The sequence below is a fragment of the Salvia hispanica genome, chromosome 6 (assembly GCF_029641045.1).
Source record: "Salvia hispanica isolate PSC_SH4W2 chromosome 6, Shi_PSC_v1, whole genome shotgun sequence".
Lineage (NCBI taxonomy): Eukaryota > Viridiplantae > Streptophyta > Magnoliopsida > Lamiales > Lamiaceae > Salvia > Salvia hispanica.
In genome coordinates, this window is record NC_142697.1 from 34810749 (window position 1) to 34829900 (window position 19152).

A 19152-nucleotide genomic window follows, 5' to 3' on the forward strand; every position below is an offset into this window, starting at 1 on the left:
AGAGTTGCCAATCCTTTTTTTTAATCAAACACCATCACCGGTGGCGGGTTTCGTGGGTCTCTCGTTCCCGTTATCTCATTTCAAAAGTCTGGTGCGAGAGCTCGGCACCCATGTACCCTTGCCCTTTCTTGTTAAGCTTCAGTGGTCTTCTCTTCATCATTGAATCCGAAGTTTGGTAATCTGAGTCTATCCATGAGAGCCAAAGCCTTAATGCAAGGTAAGGCAGTTTCTTGATCGAACATGATCCGATGGTCCTCTCTGCTTCCGTGCTTCACAAGATGGTCCGCTATCTTATTCCCTTCCCTGGAAATGTATGAGATTCTGAATTGGCATGTTTAGTCCCTGTAGAAATGCCTTTAGCTCCGTTTCCAGGCTAGAGATGCGTTCAACTGACTGATCAATTTGAATAGGGGTTTGCTTGCAGCTTGTGTAGATTAATCATAACTAGTCTTAAACATGGAGATTTTTGGTGACTCAATAATTTATCTATTTTATCATAACTAGTTTAGTATTTGATCTCAATTCCATGATTCCATCTCAACAGCTTCTAACCAAGTAACCTGTGTCAACATCAAACATGTAGTTTTTAATGCCAAAATCCAAATGTGCAAGGAAATACACACAAGATTCAACAATGAAACTGCAGCTAAGGCTTAACCAATATCTAGAGAACTCTGTTCCTATGCTGTGAAATGCTAGTAAAAAAAGATCCAAGAAACTGATGTAAATGATAAACCTAAGTAAAAAAGATCCAATAAGGATTTTCCGCGTGATGACGGAGGGAAGAAAGGGATAAAGAAACCTTTTTTGGTCAATTTAGGGGAAAGCCATGGTGTTGATGTGGCAGAATCTGTGCTGTACAGTGTGTGAATGTGTGTGTGATTATTGTCAGCTTGTGCTTCAACTACTAGTCCAAATGCAATGCAGGGTGAGGTTGGTTGAAACTTGAAGTTGAAAGGGATTTGTTTTATTACTGCTTGATTTGGGGCCTAGGGATTTGCAATTGGAAGGAAAATTTTGTAAATTTGTGATTTTTTTTCAAGATTTTTTAGGGAGAAACTATCTAATCACAATATGGTGAGTGACTAGGGAGATATGTTTAAATGAGGAAAGTAATAGTAGTGGACAGACCAAAATGGCGAAATAAGTGTGTAATCGGGGATGTTTTACTATGGTTTTTGAAGATTTTTATGTTGGAATATTCAAGAAATTGTTTTTTTATTTATTTTGAGAGTTATGGCTCATTATTCTATTTTCACCCTATCTACCACATGCATAGTGAGTACTAGTAATTATTAGTATGAATTTATTATGCAAGTTTCATTATAATATTGCAAGTTGTTTACTCGGTGGTGATTTTAATAACTGTGTGCAATTTTTTGTCAGAAATGAATGAAGTAGGTGATGATGCATAATTGAGCTTATTTTGTTGGGTGCAAAGTCAGTGTTAATTATGACCTTAGTCAATTTTTTTAAGAATTGCTTTATTAAGGTTGATCGATTAGTTTTGTCACTTCACAAAATGTTTATTACTGTAATTAAAGATTGTTCATTTCAATTCAAATTGATGTCTAAAACTATAGTTGAAGATTGTTCACTTTGTAGATAGCTTATTTGCCACTTCATCATTTCATTTTGAGTGATTAATCAAGTATAATTGAAGATTGTTCACTTTGTACTCAAATTGGCTTTTGTACTCAAATTGATTGTTGTATTTGAATGGGGGATGCTTGCCGCTTGTGTAGATAATAACATGTGTTTGGTTAAGAATTTTTTTTATACGAAAGAGATGCTTGAAGCCGAAAATTTACGAACAACAATTTAAAATAGAATCGACAAACAAAAAACCAACAACATTAACAAATAGACGAAAAGTAAACGATTTTGAAATAACGTTTTGGCACATCTTTTTTATTTTTTTTATCTCAAAGTCTACATATATTTATTTGGCAATACTCCTTCCATTTCCTAAAAAAAGGAACTTTAGAAACGGCACGAGTTTTAATATAAAAATTGGTAAAGTAAGAGATGAGAAGTAAAAAAATGTACTCCCTCCGTCCCACAAAAGATGTCACACTTGTGGGACGGCATGGGATTTTAGGAGGTTTTGTTTCGTGTGTTAGGTGGAAAGAGAAAATAATAATATTTATATTAATGTGAGAGGAACTTTTTCTAACAAAGGAAATGTGACATCTTTAATGGGACAAACTAAAAAGAAAAGTGTGACATCTTTTGTTGGACGGAAGGAGTATAAAGTAAAAGAGACAAGTAGGAAAAATAGTGGATTATGGAGTCATTTTTCAAACAGAAAATTTTTATTTTTAAGAAACAGGCCGGAAAAGAAGAATTTCTACTTTTAAGAAATAGATGAATAGTTATTATTGACCAAAGAATAGGAAAAAAAAATTGTAATCAATGGAAAATGTTTATTTTTATATTTTAATTTTTGTAGGCGCAAAGACAAGGAGTATTAAATATTGAGGGTTTTGATGAACCAATAATTTTCTCTTTTCATCATAACTTGCTTAGTATTTGATCTTACTACTACTTTTACTACTACTTTTGTTGTGAGAGTTGATACACCACATAACTCTTTTCAACGAGAGGTATTTGGTTCAATTCAACATATATAGTTGTCGTGTAGAGAAAAAGTTAACTTATTTCTTCAAACTACAAAATTAATCACATGAATATGATTCATATATGGGAAATGGGAATATCAAGTTATTCAAATCAACTTGGTTAGCTGCTTTAAAGAGAAAAATTAATGAGACAAGAGGATTCCACTCATAATTCCTTCCAAAGCTTCTTTGTCCAATGCTTCTGATACTTCTTATCCATCTAAACCCATATTATAATAGTACGTCTTTAACAAGTTCGTGTCAGAGTGTAGATTGTATTTGGGTTCAAAAGTAGCAAGTCGGTTTCATGTTTGGGTTAATAGGTCGGGTTTGGATTAAGGTTAAGCCTTATCTAGGTTGACCCAATGACATCCCAAACCGAGTCTTGTCGATCAATCTGGAGAGACTAAAATTGTATGCAGAAAAGTAAACAAGATAAAACACAAATACTTATGATTTCATCGATGGAGTGAAGAGAATAACAATAGTCCTATTTATAATAATAATACTAACTTAATGAGCAAGACAACAAGATATGTAAAAGATATGCAATCCCTAAATTATCTAACGAAATAATAGTGCAAGATATGAAAGAAATATGGAATAATGAATGGCCTTCAGTCCATGGAATGCGGGCTTCAGCGGGCCGGCATTGTTAATTTAAAATTAATTGTCTTCTTCCAGTTACTCTTCCCATCCCAAATCCCAAATTCCTGATCGTAAATCCATGGCGATGAAAAAGTTAGTTTCGCTTAAGAATTTGGAGGTCGAAATACGTGATGCAGAAAAGGATCAGAAGGATCTGAGTGTTTCTAACATCGCCATTAAAGCTCGTTTGGCGCAAATAGAAGCAGATTTGGAAGATAACGAGCAGAAGATGAAGGATAACAGGAACCGGAAAAGGTTTTTGCTCGAGAAGCGCCGAGAAGTACGAAAATCTCTTGAAAAAGAGACGATCGCTATGAAAGAGGCGTGGCAGGTGGAGTTCCTTTCGAGAGAGCGCAGCAATTTCAAACCCAAAGTTGTCACGGATGTTTATTCACTGTATAAATTGGCCAAGAAGAGAAAATTGCCGTGCGATTTCGTAGAAGACGAAGACAAAATTTAGGTACAGTGAAATTTTATTAGTATTATTTATTCAGTTTTTAATATTGGTTTAATACCTTCTTATTTAGGGTTTAATCTAAGTTGCTAATTGCTTTAATCTAAGTTCGTTGCTATTGGTTTAAAAATTTGATGAAATTTCGTAAGTTTTTGATTTTATAATTGAATCAAGTTCTCTCTTGTTCTTTCATAGGCGATGCTGCAGCATTGGAGCCCTAATTTGATTTGCAGCCAACTACAAATTGTTTTGTTTATTTTCTTGTTTCTTTGAGATTTTTATTTGCTTTTAGTTTTTGGTCTTCCTCCAAATTAAAACTTGGGCCACTGTGAACTAAATTGTTGTTGGGCCAATTTATTTAAGTTGTGGGCTGGTTATAATGAATTAATGTTCTCGTGAGCCGGTTCTAGTTCATGAATTCTTTTTGGGACGCAATTAATCGAATTAATTAAGTTTATTACTCCCTCCGTCCTGCTGCAAATGAGGTGCTCCGAATTCGACGATGTTTTGCAAAAATAATACTCCCTTCGTCTTAATAAAGATGACCCCTTCCTTGGGCGGCACATGATGGATTTTATGCGGTTTTATTTTGTGTGTTAGGTGGAGAGAGTAAAGTAAGAGAGATTAAAAAAAAGTAGAGATAAATGGGCTTTCATTATAAGTAATGGGTCATCTTGAGTGGGAGAAGAAGCGGCGGATTCTGATGAAGCCACTGAGTAGGCGGTGGTAGTGTTTTTTTTAGTGTTTTTATAAAATTTTCATTGTATAATTTTCCCCTTATCTATAATACAACGAAGATTTGGTTTTAAATTTTTTTATTACTCCCTCCGTCCGGAATAATTCGGGTCACTTTGACCGGACACGGGTTGTAAGAATTGTAATGAAAAGTGGGTTGAAAAGGTTAGTGAATGTGGGTCCTACCTTTATATATTAGTTTTATAATAAAATGTGAGTAGGAATAAGTTAGTGGAATATGGGGCCCACTATCAAAATTGGTAAAAGTGAAATGGGACAAATTATGTGGGACGGACCGAAATGTAAAACTGGGACGAATTATCCGGGACGGAGGGAGTATTATATTATGCTTTTTTTCTAATTATTATAGTCTGATAATTTTTATTCTAATTGAATTAAAATATATCAACAATTGAAAACATAATGTGATTTGTGACGGTGGCTTGTCCACTATTGGGCTGGACAAATTTTTTTGTTGCTGTGCACAAGAATTTGTGGCTTGGCTTGGCTTGGGTTTGGCCGAACTATTGTGGACACTATTAGAATCAGAAGCATCGTCCCCTTTGTTGGAAAGGAAATATGATAGTCTCAAGATTATGGGAAAGAGTATTTTAGGGACTCAAGGGAATATATCATTAATATGGTAGAGTTCCTAGTTCATAAGTTCCTAGACATATTCAATGATCTTGTCCTATAAATAGGAGTGTAAAATGTATCTTTTAATAACACAATCAAATGGAAAATCAGTTCAATACAAACAACATGGTATCAAGAGCAGTTTTTTCGATCCAAAAACCTTCAATTTTCGTTTGAACTCAGATTCAAAATCATCATCGTTCTCTACCTTTCTCAAACCCCTCAACCAAAATCCGGCACACGTCTGATCTATCCATCTTCAGCCCTACAACCAAAATAGCCAAAAATCAAGTGAGCATCATTAAAAATGTCCAAAACCATTGAAACAGTAACAGTTGGAATCAAACTCGATGGGAAGAACTTCCCAGTTTGGTCCCGGTTAATGAAGGCCGCAATAGGCAGTCGGGAAAAACTGGAACACCTCGAGGGGGAGTCCACACCACCATCACTCGACGACCCCAAGTTCAAGGAATGGCAGGCAGCCGATTACACAGTATACTCATGGCTCATCCAAAACATGGAGCCAAAGCTGGTAATGCAGTTTGCTCAACACCAAACGGCAAAAGGCGTCTGGAAAAGCCTCACAACAACCTTCGAAGTGAGAGCTGACCCACTCCAGGTCTACGATCTCGACACAAAGACAAGCAGGTCGCTACAGGGGAATCAAACCCTTGAGGAATATTGGAGCGAATTACAGAGTTTATGGGTAAGCATCGAAACCAGAAAACCTTGCCCATATACATGCTGTGATAAAGGAGCATTAATATACCAGAGAGAAAACGAGACAAAGAAATTATACCAATTTCTGTCCGGATTAGATGTGAAATATGATCGACTTCGACGGGATCTACTCAAAGAGACCCCGGAGCCAACTGCCGAAATGGCGTTCGCCGCCATCAAACAAGAAGAAAATCGAACAAGCATCTGGAATCCAGCAACTCAAGAGCCGGGATTCTCAGAGATAGGGTCGGGTTTTGGAGCCCGGTACGGCGGACCACCACCGCCTACCCAATTCAATCGACCAAGCAGGGGACCACCGCCGCCGCCGCACAAGGGAGCACCACCACAGAATCGGAGCGCCTCGTCGCAATACCCAAAAATTGACAAATCCAAGCTAATCTGCTCCCACTGTGGCATGTCGAAACACACACGAGAGACATGCTTCCACCTTGTCGGTTTCCCGGAGTGGTGGGAAGATGGCCACAAGCGAAATCGCTCTACCACCGCAAAAGGAAAGATGGTCATCGGAGGACAGGAATTGGCACAAGGCGAAAATCCTCCGGCGGGCAACCGAGAGGTCGCCTACGCCGGAGGAGTTGGCAGACAACCGGAGACCGCTCCGGGATGGTGGGCTTCTCAAGCTGCGCCGACAGAGAACAAGGGAAATCAAGAAGAGAAGGCTAGAGCAAATTTTGGAGGGGCGGCGGAGATAACAGAAGGTAAAGGGTTTGGGTTTAATAACCTAAACCCTTCTATTTTATTAAAATTGCAGCCTGACCCCCATTTTTCAAAATTTTCACAAAAAACCCCCCATAGCTTTGATTCCTTGCAAAATACACCCAAGAAAAAGGAGCATGATAATATTATGTGCCAAAATCGTTTTTCCGTACTTAAAAATGACCCTGATATTGCCATCGCATGTGAAGTACGAGAAATAAGTCGGGAAAAAGATAGGAGATGGATTTTTGATTGTGGAGCTACGGACCCATGTTGAAACAGCTAGGGGAGAAATTTCGAGGGTAGAAGGGGCTGGCACTGTTCAAATATCCCCAACCTTGAAAGTTTCAGATTGTTTATATGTCCCATCCTTGACACAAAAATTAATGTCCATCAGTCAAGTTACACAAGAACTAAACTGTACTCTTCTAATGCATCCTAAGTTTTGTTTTCTCCAGGATATTCGGTCGGGGACGATTATTGGGCGTGGCACTGAACGTCACGGGTTGTATTATGTGGATGAGATAGCTCAAACTGGCAGGGTAATGTTGGCTCATGGAACTACAGAACGGGAGGCATGGTTGTGGCATAGGCGGTTAGGGCATCCATCATTTGGTTATTTGCAAATTTTATTTCCCCATTTTGCTAAACTTCATTCTCTAAATTGTGAATCATGTGTTTTTGCGAAAAGTCACAGACATTCTTTTCAAGTCAGCAATACTAGAGTCAATTCGGTTTTTTCCTTAATTCACTCTGATGTGTGGAGTCCTTCTCCAGTTGTTGGGGGAAACGGGATTAGATATTTTGTCTTGTTTGTTGATGATTGCACGAGGATGACATGGGTATATTTCCTTAAAAATAAATCTGATGTTTTTTCAAAATTCACAGAATTTTACACCATGATCCAAACACAGTTTCAAACAAAAATTAAGATACTCAGATCTGACAATGGGAGGGAATTTGTCAATACTCAAATGAAAAAGTTTTTTGTTGATAAAGGTCTTATCCACCAAACTTCATGTGCTTATACCCCAGAGCAAAACGGTGTCGCTGAAAGGAAAAATAGAATTATCCTAGAGATGACTCGATCTATTATGTTCGATTCTAAAGTACCCAAATACTTTTGGCCCGAAGCTGTTGCCACATCGGTTTACCTCTTGAATAGGCTTCCCACAAAAATTTTGAAACTCAAAGCCCCCATATTTGAATTATCTACCTTAACCTCTATTCCTGCTGCCTTGTCTCTTCCACCTCGTGTCTTCGGAAGCTCTGTCTTTGTTCACATTCCCAAGCACGAACGTTCCAAGCTTTCCCCTTGTGCTGTAAAATGTGTCTTCATAGGTTATGGAGTAAATCAAAAAGGGTATAGGTGCTTTGATCCAAAAAATAGACAAGTTTTCACTACGATGAATTGTGATTTTTTGGAGTCTGAATTTTTTTTACCATAGCCAACTTACCAGTCAGGGGGAGGAATCTGAATCCATAGGATCTAGTGACCCGCTAAGTTGGTTTCCGATGTCACACAATAATAAACCCACTGAAGATCCACCCGAGCCAACCGCTCCTGCTGCCGAGCAGGTCTTACACACAACAACGCAACCCGTGGAGTTAAGTAACACGCCCATTACCCTTCCGATACCTGAGGTAATCATTACTAATCCTCAAGAAAGTTCATGTTCTACTAACAATGATGATACACAGATAAATACTATAGATGGAGACACTGGAAGATATATCTTGCCAAATCGTATCAACAGGGGAATTCCCCCCAAACGATACTCCCCTGAGAAGAATAGCTCTCGGGCAAGATACTCAATTGGAAATATTGCCAGGGCTAATCTCTCCAAAATGGCCCGGGCATTTGAAGAAGCCTTGTATGAAGAAGAGGAGATTCCTCAAACAGTTGAACAAGCATGGCAAAGCAAACACTGGAGAGAGGCAATGAAGGTGGAGATGAAGGCATTGGCACGGAATAATACATGGGAAAAGTGCCAACTTCCCGAAGGAAAGAAACCAGTGGGGTGTAGATGGGTATTTACCATTAAAAGAAGGCCTGATGGCACAATCGAACGATATAAAGCTCGTTTGGTGGCTAAGGGATACACACAGACCTACGGAGTAGACTACTCAGAGACATTCTCGCCAGTAGCCAAAATGAATACTGTTCGAGTACTGTTGTCAATTGCAGCAAATAAAGACTGGCCTCTACATCAGCTTGACGTGACCAACGCCTTCCTCCATGGGGAACTGACGAAGGAAGTATATATGGAAGTTCCTCCAGGATTCTCGGATGAATTTGGAAATGGAGAAGTATGCAAACTGAAGAAAACTCTATATGGGTTAAAACAATCTCCGAAGGCCTGGTTTGGAAGATTCACAGAAGCAATGAAGAAATACGATTACAGCCAAAGCAATGCTGATCATACTCTGTTCACGAAGAAGAAGGGAGAAAAAATCACTTGTTTGATAATTTATGTGGACGACATGATCATTACTGGGAATGACTTGGAGGAAATAGAGAAGTTGAAAAGGAACTTGGCTTCTGAATTTGAAATGAAGGACTTGGGGCATCTGAAGTATTTTTTGGGAGTTGAAGTGATGAGGTCACCCCATGGCATATTCATAAATAAAAAAAAGTACATATTAGACCTTTTGGCAGAGACAGGGATGATGGACTGCAAGCCTGCGGAAACCCCCATAGCTCTGAATCACGGCTTGCAAATAGTTGAAGGATCGGCATTGGCAGATCATGGAAGATATCAACGACTGGTAGGAAAATTAATATATCTGTCACATACCAGACCCGATATAGCTTATGCAGTAAGTGTTGTCAGCCAGTTTATGCATCAGCCTCAGACCGATCACATGGAAGCAGCAGTTAGAATTGTGAGATATCTCAAGGGCACCTTTGATCATGGAATTATGTTCAAGAAGAATGATCACTTGGAAATTCATGGCTACACAGATGCAGATTGGGCAGGAAATCCAGTCGACAGAAGATCTACCGCGGGATACTTTACATTTGTTGGTGGAAATCTAGTGTCGTGGAAGAGCAAGAAACAAAAGGTCGTGGCATTATCTAGTGCAGAAGCTGAATTCAGGGGAATTAAAAGTGGACTGACTGAAGTTTTATGGTTGAGAAGGGTCATGAACGAGTTAGGCCTGTTGTCTCCAAAAACTTGCCAACTCTTTTGTGACAACAAAGCTGCAATTAGTATCTCAGAGAATCCAGTCCAACATGACAGAACAAAACACGTGGAGGTTGATCGACATTTCATCAAAGAAAACATTGAGGCTGGGATAGTTGCATTTCCATTCATTCGATCTGGAGATCAGCTAGCTGATATCTTAACCAAGGCTGTGGGCACGAAGAACTTTGCAAATGTACTTGGCAAGTTAAGCATCGGGAATCCCATTACTTAACTTGAGGGGGAGTGTTGGAAAGGAAATATGATAGTCTCAAGATTATGGGAAAGAGTATTTTAGGGACTCAAGGGAATATATCATTAATATGGTAGAGTTCCTAGTTCATAAGTTCCTAGGCATATTCAATGATCTTGTCCTATAAATAAGAGTGTAAAATGTATCTTTTAATAACACAATCAAATGGAAAATCAGTTCAATACAAACAACACCCTTAAAAGATAACACGTGTGCTGATTTTACATAAGGTATATTGAATTGCTTATAGAATATTTTGGATTATTTATTGGCGCTTTAGTAATAATTATAATGAATATATTTAGGAAATCATAGACACTAATGGAACAAGTGATAGATTTCTTATTTTATGTCAAAATGAAGCGATGCTATTGACCAACATCGGGGCATATAGTTATTTTTTGCTTGATCTTTTCAAGCTTCCCGTGATATAAATTTGATGTTTTGAGATAATCATAATTCACAAGCCCTTAGTCTAGTCTAGAGTATGCTGACATTTATTCCTGAAGTAACATGTTTAAGTTCGCTCTTTGCACGCTTCCTTGCAATTATTTCATCCTCGTTTTGGTTTCGAGAAATGCGATCCCACGGCATATTCTCGTGAAGTTCGAAAGATCGTGTATCCACAATTATCTTCTCTAGTGCAGAACCTTGGTGCGCCAACAGTGAAATCATTTGAATATGATTATACACACCACGATACCCAACAAATTTTACTTCCTTGATGTGAGAATAAGCTCTCTGAACTTCGTTTCTTCTGTTAATATCCCAAACTTCCAAATCACTACCATTAAGCAAGCAATCAATAGAAAACACTTTAGGAGCCCTCGACACCTTCTTTTCTTCTTTGATCTTCTCTTGGTGTGGCGCCTATATAATCATTACTTAACAAATTAATCATTTTATCCATTACCATTATATAACTACAAAGAATAAGTTATAAGATATTGTAAAAGGCAAATGGCCGAAAAAATCATGTCAAATTCTAGTTAATCCCCTATAACTTTAAACAATGGTCAACTAGACATTTTTCTTAATTATCTGATGGCAGAAATTTGGACAATATTATCTGATGGCAGAAATTTGGACAATATTTTGTATGTTGTAGAACTCATAATATCATAACTTTGACATTCTTATAATTCTCATTGATTGTTTGAGACCAAAATAAGACCAGCCACCTTTATTTCACGACCACTTGGAACATCATGCATAATTTCGTCCAAATATTTTACAATTAATGAAAATGTAAAAGTTATGATATATAATTGGTCAATTTTAAAAGCTACGCAATTGATTAGAATTTGATCAAATTAAATTTTATGGTTTTTTAGTCAATTTGCACTTGGAAAATGAATAGATACGTACCTCTAGAACAAATCTTTGCAAGCAAGGAGCCACACTGAACCAACGTATTATTGGCACGAGAGAATACTTGTCACCGTAATCACTCCCAACCACCACCACCAATTCCTTAAGATTAGGCATCATCTTGTGCAAATTGTCCTGTACATGATATGTATATCATATTAATAAACATATAATACTAATCCAGCTAATTTATTGAAAATCAAACCAATTAGTAGAAGTTTATATTACATAGAGGGAAATTTTGGACTTAGTGTATATCTTGAGCATGTGTAGTTGTGGAAGCACATCATCAAACATGTTTATAATGTCTGTGATGTTAATAATATAAGACAACCGCGTATATGCCTCCGCTTGAATCCAGAGCTGAGAAAAGAGAGGAACATCGACGAGCTTGAAACGACAACGTGGTTCACCCACACCAGCGTACTTGATGCAGACAACCTTCGATTCACGAACCACAACTGAGTTCAGACTATAACACTGGCTAATTTCTAGGCATTTGAACACTGGCGAGGTCCTAACAATCTCCAGAGACGAAAGCCCCTTTCCACACTGGGACAGGGACAGTTGCTCGAGAAGACGACATTTCCTCAACAAAAACTCCACAGTCTCACCACTCACATTCACACAATGCAAACTAAGCTTCTTCAGCCACCTCAGATTTTCGGGGAAATTCCCTTTTTTGTAAGGGAAAGAGTAATACTCTCTTGGTAAGCACGCGTCCAAAATCAATTCAAGATGCTCAACCTTTCTACTCACGGCGTAACTAACCCAATCATCGATATATACCGTGAAAAATGAAGTTAACTCAAACAACACTCTGAATCTGACAAGATTAGTGGTGGAAGATTTCGGGAGCGTGGTGAGTAGGCGATCAACCCATCTAACATACTCGCAACTCAAGTTGTTCATGTTGTTCATGTCATAATTTCTCCGCTTGTTTAGTATTGCTGTCCAATCGAGATCTAGATCTAGTTTGGGTGTTAAGTTCCACAAGTTCTTCCATCGAGAGGAAAGTATGCTAGTCGCTGTAGCTTCTTTCAAGCTCAACGAAGATAGTATCAACACTAATACATCATCGGGAAGCATACTAATTCGATCACCCTGAAAGTGATTCAGTTAATTACAAGGATTTAGATCAAGATTGTAGTAGTATTTTTGTTATGCTTATTGTATCAAATCTAGAACATAATTTCATCAAAATCATTAAAGCGTTACGTACAAATAACAATCAATAATGATAGATTTTTACCGTGTCGAGTCGCCTCCGTAGCTTTTTCACCATTGTTAGTTGACTCCACAATCCTATACCTTTAATTTATTTGTGTTGTGCATATAAAGGATAATACCAAATCTTTTTTTATCGGTTACAAAAGAATCTATAAGGATAAATCAAATATTAGTACTTTATATATTTAAAGAGAGAGAAAAGATCTGCTGCACAACAATTATGAGCGTTTGTGAGCGACACTGGCTAATTTTCTTAATTTTAGATGTTTGTTAACAGAAAGCCAATTATCCTTAATTTTAGATGCTTGTTAACAGAAAATCAATTGTCGTACATTATTTTCCAAGTCATCAATATCATTAAATTTCTTTTTTATCTTTTCTTTTTCCGATTTTATGCCTCTTGTTCTTATTGTAAATAAGCTTTTCTACCACAATGTCAATACTTCTTATTAATATTCTCTCTTTTCGCCTAAATTACACTATTTCATTGTTAGTTTCTGAAAAAAGTAAAATACTAGCTTTCTTTTCTATTACTCTCTACTTTTGATGATAAAATAGTGTAAAAGAATAAAAAAAATGAGAATTTTATGATAAGCAAGGTTTTTAATTGGTAAAATTAAAAGCATAGAGATAGATTTTAATCAAGAGACGACTAAAAAAACATAGATTTAATCAAGAGACAATTAAAATACGAAGAATCAAATTATTACATACTACTACTATGTAAAAAAGTGAATCAAGTACAATGATATAAACAAAGTAGAAAAAAAAAGTGTAAGTTGTATAAGCATTTCCAAACATATATGAACAAAGGCTAAAAAAAATAACCTCAAACAAGCATATATGAAAATTATAATAAAAACCTAGGGAAACACATGTATTATGCATTTATGATGTATATACTATAAGAAAGGATACGAAAAGTAAATAAAGGAAAAAGGAGATAAAAAAGAAAATAAATGACGATATTGATGAAATGGAAATAAATGAAAGATAATTGTGGGTTTGTAACAACATCTAAAATCATGGAAATTAGCCTACGTGGTATTAGTCGCTCACACACGCTCACATTTGTTATGCAGCAATGAGATTCCATATTGAGTAGATGACTCTTTTGACTTTAAAGAGATATCAACAAAGTCGTAATCTATTATCTATATCGATATCTATATCATCGACATTTATATGCATGATCACTATAATAATTTCGTGAAATGGATTCCATATTGAGCAGATGACTCTTTTGACTTTTTGTATGTTTAAGATTTTGTTTTGTTTTACTTTTATGAAAGTAATGGCATTTGAGTGTAAATTTCATCAACAATGAGATTAAATTTTATGTCCAAATATAGTAAATCTAAATGGACTCTTAAACTGGGATGGGCGGAAATGGCAAAACATGACTCTTAAACTGAGACGGAGAGAGTACTATCATTATATGCAATTTATTGAGAGAAATTAGTCACTTCCAATTCAACATAAATAGGCCCTAGATCCAAGCCTATGACCTGCTACGTTTTGATCTCTTTGACATGATTTCCGAGGAGTCCTTCCCTTGTCCTAATACCCGGTGAGAGCTCATTCGAGTAAAGAGGGGACAGGGTCTGGCGCGAGAGCTCGGCACCCATGTACTCTTGCCCTTTCTTGTTAAGCTTCAGTGGTGTCCTCTTCATTATTGAATCCGAAGTTTGGTAATCCGAGTCTATCCATGAGAGCCAAAGCCTTAATGCAAGGTGGGGCAGTTTCTTGATCGAACATGATCCGATGGTCCTCTCTGCTTCCGAGCTTCACAAGATGGTCCGCTATCTTATTCCCTTCCCTGGAAATGTATGAGATTCTGAATTGGCATGTTTAGTCCCTGTAGAAATGCCTTTAGCTCCGTTTCCAGGCTAGAGATGCGTTCACTTTGTACTCAACTGACTGATCAATTTGAATAGGGGTTTGCTTGCAGCTTGTGTAGATTAATCATAACTAGTCTTAAACATGGAGATTTTTGGTGACCCAATAATTTATCTTTTTTATCATAACTAGTTTAGTATTTGATCTCAATTCCATGATTCCATCCCAAGAGCTTCTAACCAAGTAACCTGTGTCAACATCAAACATGCAGTTTATAATGCCAAAATCCAAATGTGCAAGGAAATACACACAAGATTCAACAATGAAACTGCAGCTAAGGCTTAACCAATCTCTAGAGAACTCTGTTCCTATGCTGTGAAATGCAAGTCAAAAAGATCCAAGAAACTGAAGAAATGATAAACCTAAGGAATACATTATGGATTATGGTTCAATTTCTAATCTTCTACACATACATGAATCAACCAAGACAGAACTATATATGCACAATTAGCACAGAAACAATAAGCAATTGGTTTCCTCTGTTAGATTGAATGAAGTAGTTGATATCAAATTATTCGTCATCCCGCAGCCCACATAAATGCGTAAAAACAACACAAGAACTAATAACAACTGTTTTGCTTCAAGCCAACAAGAATAATCATAAACTGTAATGCAAAAGCAAACCAAATACATGATGTTGCTCAGTTTGAGTTTCCGCTATGTGGATCTCCGCCCTGTTTCAGAACGAGTCCTATTCTCCGAGAAATTTGATTTCCTTGTAAACCTTCTGCGAGTATTAGAATCATCATCTCGAGAATCTGTTCTCCTGAAAGACCTTGTTGAAAATTTTGACATATTCTCTTCCGCGCCTCTTCCATTTGTCCTCCTTCCCTCACCTCTAGTGTTCCTCCTTTCGAAATCTCTACAATTCATTTCATGCCTCCCTCTATTGGTCCCATTTCTCTCATTATCATCACCATCTCGGCCATTTGTTCTCCTAGTCGACCTTCTCGACACATTTTCTTCACTGCCTCTTCCGTTATACCTCCTTCCACCACTTCCAGCATCCCTTCTTTCGAAATCTCTACCCTTCCTTTCATGACTCACTCTGGTTACAACCACATCACCCTCTTCACATTCATCACTCTCATCGTCAGAGGAGGAGTCACGCATTTCACCACCACGAGCATTTCTTCTCCGAGAAGACCTTGTTGAACTTTCCAACACAATTTCCTCATCGTCACTACCTGCTGTCCTAACAGCATCTCTAGTATTCCTCCTTTCCGAGACTCTTCCCTCAACTTCTTGCCTCCCTCTTTTACCCGCATTTCCAACATCGTCATCATCATCACTCTCATCATAAGTTACATCACCATCTTCCCCCACTCCCTCCGCATCCCCCACTTCACTTTTCTTAACATCAGCACCACTCTTTTTCTGTGCATTCTTCGCTTTATCATCATCCTTCACTACATTCATCAGCTGAATATACTTCGACCTCATACCCATCAAAGGATGTCTCTCAATCAACATCCCCCTCTTATAAGCCTCCCTTAAAACCACAGTGTGCGTCCCAATCTTACTCGACACATAAAAAATCCCCGGATGCTCCAAAAACGCACGCTTGAAGCTCGGCCTCAACCCCATATACTCTCCCAAATAAAGCAGACTCTCCTTCTCCGCCTTCTTCCCAACAAACAGATTAAGCACCTCATGTAAAACTGCCACCACCCATTTATCCGACTCATCGGTCTTCGACCCCAAATGCATCGAATTCTGATAGGGCGATACATACGGCAACTTCTGCCACTCATCCAACCACTTCTTATACTTCTTATCCATCTCAAACTCCTTTGAAAACTGCAGCAAAAACTCAATCTTTCCGCTCTTTCCCCTCTTTTTCTCTAATTCAGATACAGCAAACTCATCACACCAACATACCAATTCAAGCACTTTCTCATTTTCCCCCAAATCACCATCACCATCCCCACCAATCACCCTAAAGTAATCCGGAAACTCGGGAATCAAAGCCTTCTCATAGTCTAGAGGCAAACCCAGCTCCCATTTCAAACGCTCCAACACAAAGATCGGAATTTTATTAATCCTACTCACCATCAACAGCTTGAAGAGGCGGCTCGCGGCGTCTTGCTTGTAATCAACACTTTGGTGAAGCAATGTTTCCTCGGAGCTGAGAGAAATCACATTAGGGGTTAGCTTGATGTGGGGCTGGATGTTGAGGGAGCCCGGCTGGAATTCCTCGAAAATTGAAGGATATTTCCGGATGAATTCAATTGGGCGAAATGGGATTCCTAGGGCTTCCTTCGATTTGGTAATGAGCGTGAGCGGAATCGATTTCGAGGGCTCGGAAATGATGAGGTTTTTAAGATTGAGGAGGGGCTTGAGGAGCTTGTCGCGCTCCACTGCGTGGTCGAGGCCGCGGTCTCGAGGCCATTTCAAGGCGGATACGCCGTCGTATAGGGTGCGGAGTTGGAGGATGTGGCGACGGCGGTAGCGGCGGAGATGGAAGGAGCTAGCGCCGGAGAGGAAATTCATCAGTCTTTTGGGTTTAGGGTTTTAGGTGTTTCGCAATTACTTTAGATTGGGTAATTGATTTCGAATAATAAAATCTTTCGCTCGATTTTTTATTTTTTTTTTCATGAAATTTAAAATTTATTGTCAAAATCAGAACTGTATGGCTAAAATAAAGTTATGTACGGTAAATAATTGATTACTAATATCACAAACTTTTTGCCCAATTTCAGAATTTTCTATTAACATAAAAATTTCCTAATTCTAGAGTTTTCTATAAACATAAATTTTGATCATCAATATAATACACTTTGTTGTCAGTATTGATTTTTCAGTAATGTGGCTAATTTGAAATTGGAGTATTATATATACGACATCGTTACGAATGTATAACTAATAAAATGAGATGGATGTGAAGTACTTAGTATTTTTTTTTATTATTATTTTTAAATTTTTATAATCAAGACCATATCCTTTTATTTATTTAATTGACATTTCAGTTTAGGATTTACGGTTTAGCTATGTCGTTATCGATTTTGTGGGTCATATTAAATCATAAACAACCATAAATGATATTATGATCAATTTTTAAGTTTACGAGAGACTTCAGAATTCAATCAAAGGCCATCTATTCAAATCTAAAAATGAAAAAGATATCGAACCTGCACCATCTATCGTCGGGGTCCGGGTCAGCCATGGCGAACTCAATTAACCTTCACAAAGCCAAGCACTTCACGCCAATCAAGATTCAAGAACAGGGTTTTTGGAGGTTATCGTTGTCAAAGAAGCAGGAATGGATTGAGAAAACACTGAGTATAAGAAAACACGGAGTATTGTTTTTTAGTAATTTTTATCCTCTAAATTCAATTAAGATGTGTGCATAGATTGAGAACTCTATGATAAAACTCATTTAAGACAGTGAAATCATTAATATAAGTTAACTTAATCTCTGTGCATAACTGCAAGAATAAAAGAAGGATCGGAGAATGGGTTTCAGGAACTCCAAGCAAGTGAATGCCAAGTCCATCCCACCCGGTCGGGTCAATAGACCCCGAGAAGATAGCACCACCACCCAGACCGGGTGTCTCACACACCTAGTCCACTCGGGTCGGGTCCTTAAAAAGTATTTTAATTCAAAAGGCATCTATTGTATTCTTTTCTTTATTGTGATAAGTAAAATATTTGATACTCCCCCATCCCATACGAATATGCATTCTTTCCTTTTTAGTTCGTCCCACAAGAATATGCACTTTCTAATTTTGGAATGCCATTTCTCTCTAAAGAGGTGAGACTCATTCTCCACTCACAATACTTTAATTATTTTTCTCTCTATCTCTCTCTTTCTTTACCAATTTTACATTAAAAACCGTGTTGAAACCTAAAGTGCATATTCTTTGAGGACGGATGAAGTATTTGAATAAATTGAAGTTTGGCGGCACTCCCTCCTGTTGAAAATATAGAAGAAATTGGATGAAGAAACCTCCACCAATGGAGGATGAATAAATTGTTAAATTGGGGAAAACTGTCGAGCGGGAAAGAAACGAAAAATTCATTAATGGACTACATTTTTAGTCAAAATTACACTGCAAAATACAATAAAGGCCTAATATATAGGCTTTGGAGAAAGCTAACACTAACTAATAAAATGCTAAACATTATCCAATAAAAGAAAAACAATAACAACTAATTACAATTTATTTTTAATTTCAACACGTTTGTTTCATGTTAGTGAGTCATTTTTCAGTTTTGGAAAGTTCCAAGATAATTGAGTCATTTTTTTTTGGTAAAAAAATCATGTCTTATTATTTTGTTTTGTCTTCACCTCTCCTGCTCTATTCTCTATACACTTGACACACTACTTTTAGCAAAAAGTACCACTATATTTTATATAGTCAAAATGAACGTTGTTTAAAAAAAAAATTGTCTTATTTGTTACACTTTCAGATTTTAAAATGTCTCATATTAAATGTTTCATTTTATTTTTCTATTTCTTTGAATACATCATGCATGGTATTATACTAACTCATTTTATTCATATTTATTATAAAATTAATATATAAAAATAGAATTCTCATTTTATTCATATTTTATTATAAAATTAATACATAAAAATAAAATTTACATTAATGGTTAATATAAATAACAACAATACGGAGTATTTGATAATTTGATGGCGTTAGAAAAAAATATTCTTGAAAGACTGATTTTGTT

General features: G+C 37.2%; 2 protein-coding genes and 2 long non-coding RNA genes across 5 annotated transcripts; 1 reads left to right on the forward strand and 3 right to left on the reverse strand.

The window, feature by feature from the left end:
- Positions 1 to 3308: 3308 nt before the first annotated feature.
- Positions 3309 to 4158, forward strand: LOC125203879 (uncharacterized). The gene is made up of 2 exons (XR_007173450.2): positions 3309 to 3729; positions 3919 to 4158. It is a non-coding gene; the product is annotated as an uncharacterized LOC125203879 (long non-coding RNA).
- Positions 4159 to 5158: 1000 nt separating this feature from the next.
- Positions 5159 to 6483, reverse strand: LOC148923699 (uncharacterized). The gene is made up of 2 exons (XR_016132295.1): positions 5516 to 6483; positions 5159 to 5359 (listed from the first exon to the last, which is right to left on the reverse strand). It is a non-coding gene; the product is annotated as an uncharacterized LOC148923699 (long non-coding RNA).
- A 3953-nt stretch (positions 6484 to 10436) lies between these two features.
- LOC125206702 (F-box/LRR-repeat protein At3g03360-like) lies at positions 10437 to 12447 on the reverse strand. The gene is made up of 3 exons (XM_048105942.2): positions 11572 to 12447; positions 11341 to 11478; positions 10437 to 10842 (listed from the first exon to the last, which is right to left on the reverse strand). The coding sequence occupies exons 1-3, from the start codon at positions 12430 to 12432 to the stop codon at positions 10453 to 10455; spliced, it is 1389 nt and encodes a 462-aa protein (XP_047961899.2). The 5' UTR covers positions 12433 to 12447; the 3' UTR covers positions 10437 to 10452.
- A 1575-nt stretch (positions 12448 to 14022) lies between these two features.
- On the reverse strand, positions 14023 to 17010 carry LOC125208441 (protein WHAT'S THIS FACTOR 9, mitochondrial). Of its 2 annotated transcripts, none has more exons than XM_048108054.2 (2): positions 15104 to 17010; positions 14023 to 14431 (listed from the first exon to the last, which is right to left on the reverse strand). In XM_048108054.2, exon 1 carries the CDS (start codon positions 16963 to 16965, stop codon positions 15130 to 15132), a length of 1836 nt encoding a protein of 611 aa, XP_047964011.1. In that variant the 5' UTR covers positions 16966 to 17010; the 3' UTR covers positions 14023 to 14431; positions 15104 to 15129. The 2 variants fall into 2 exon arrangements, with proteins under 2 accessions (XP_047964011.1, XP_047964014.1); XM_048108057.2 differs by lacking the exon at positions 14023 to 14431 and adding an exon at positions 14504 to 14660.
- Between the last annotated feature and the right edge of the window lie 2142 nt (positions 17011 to 19152).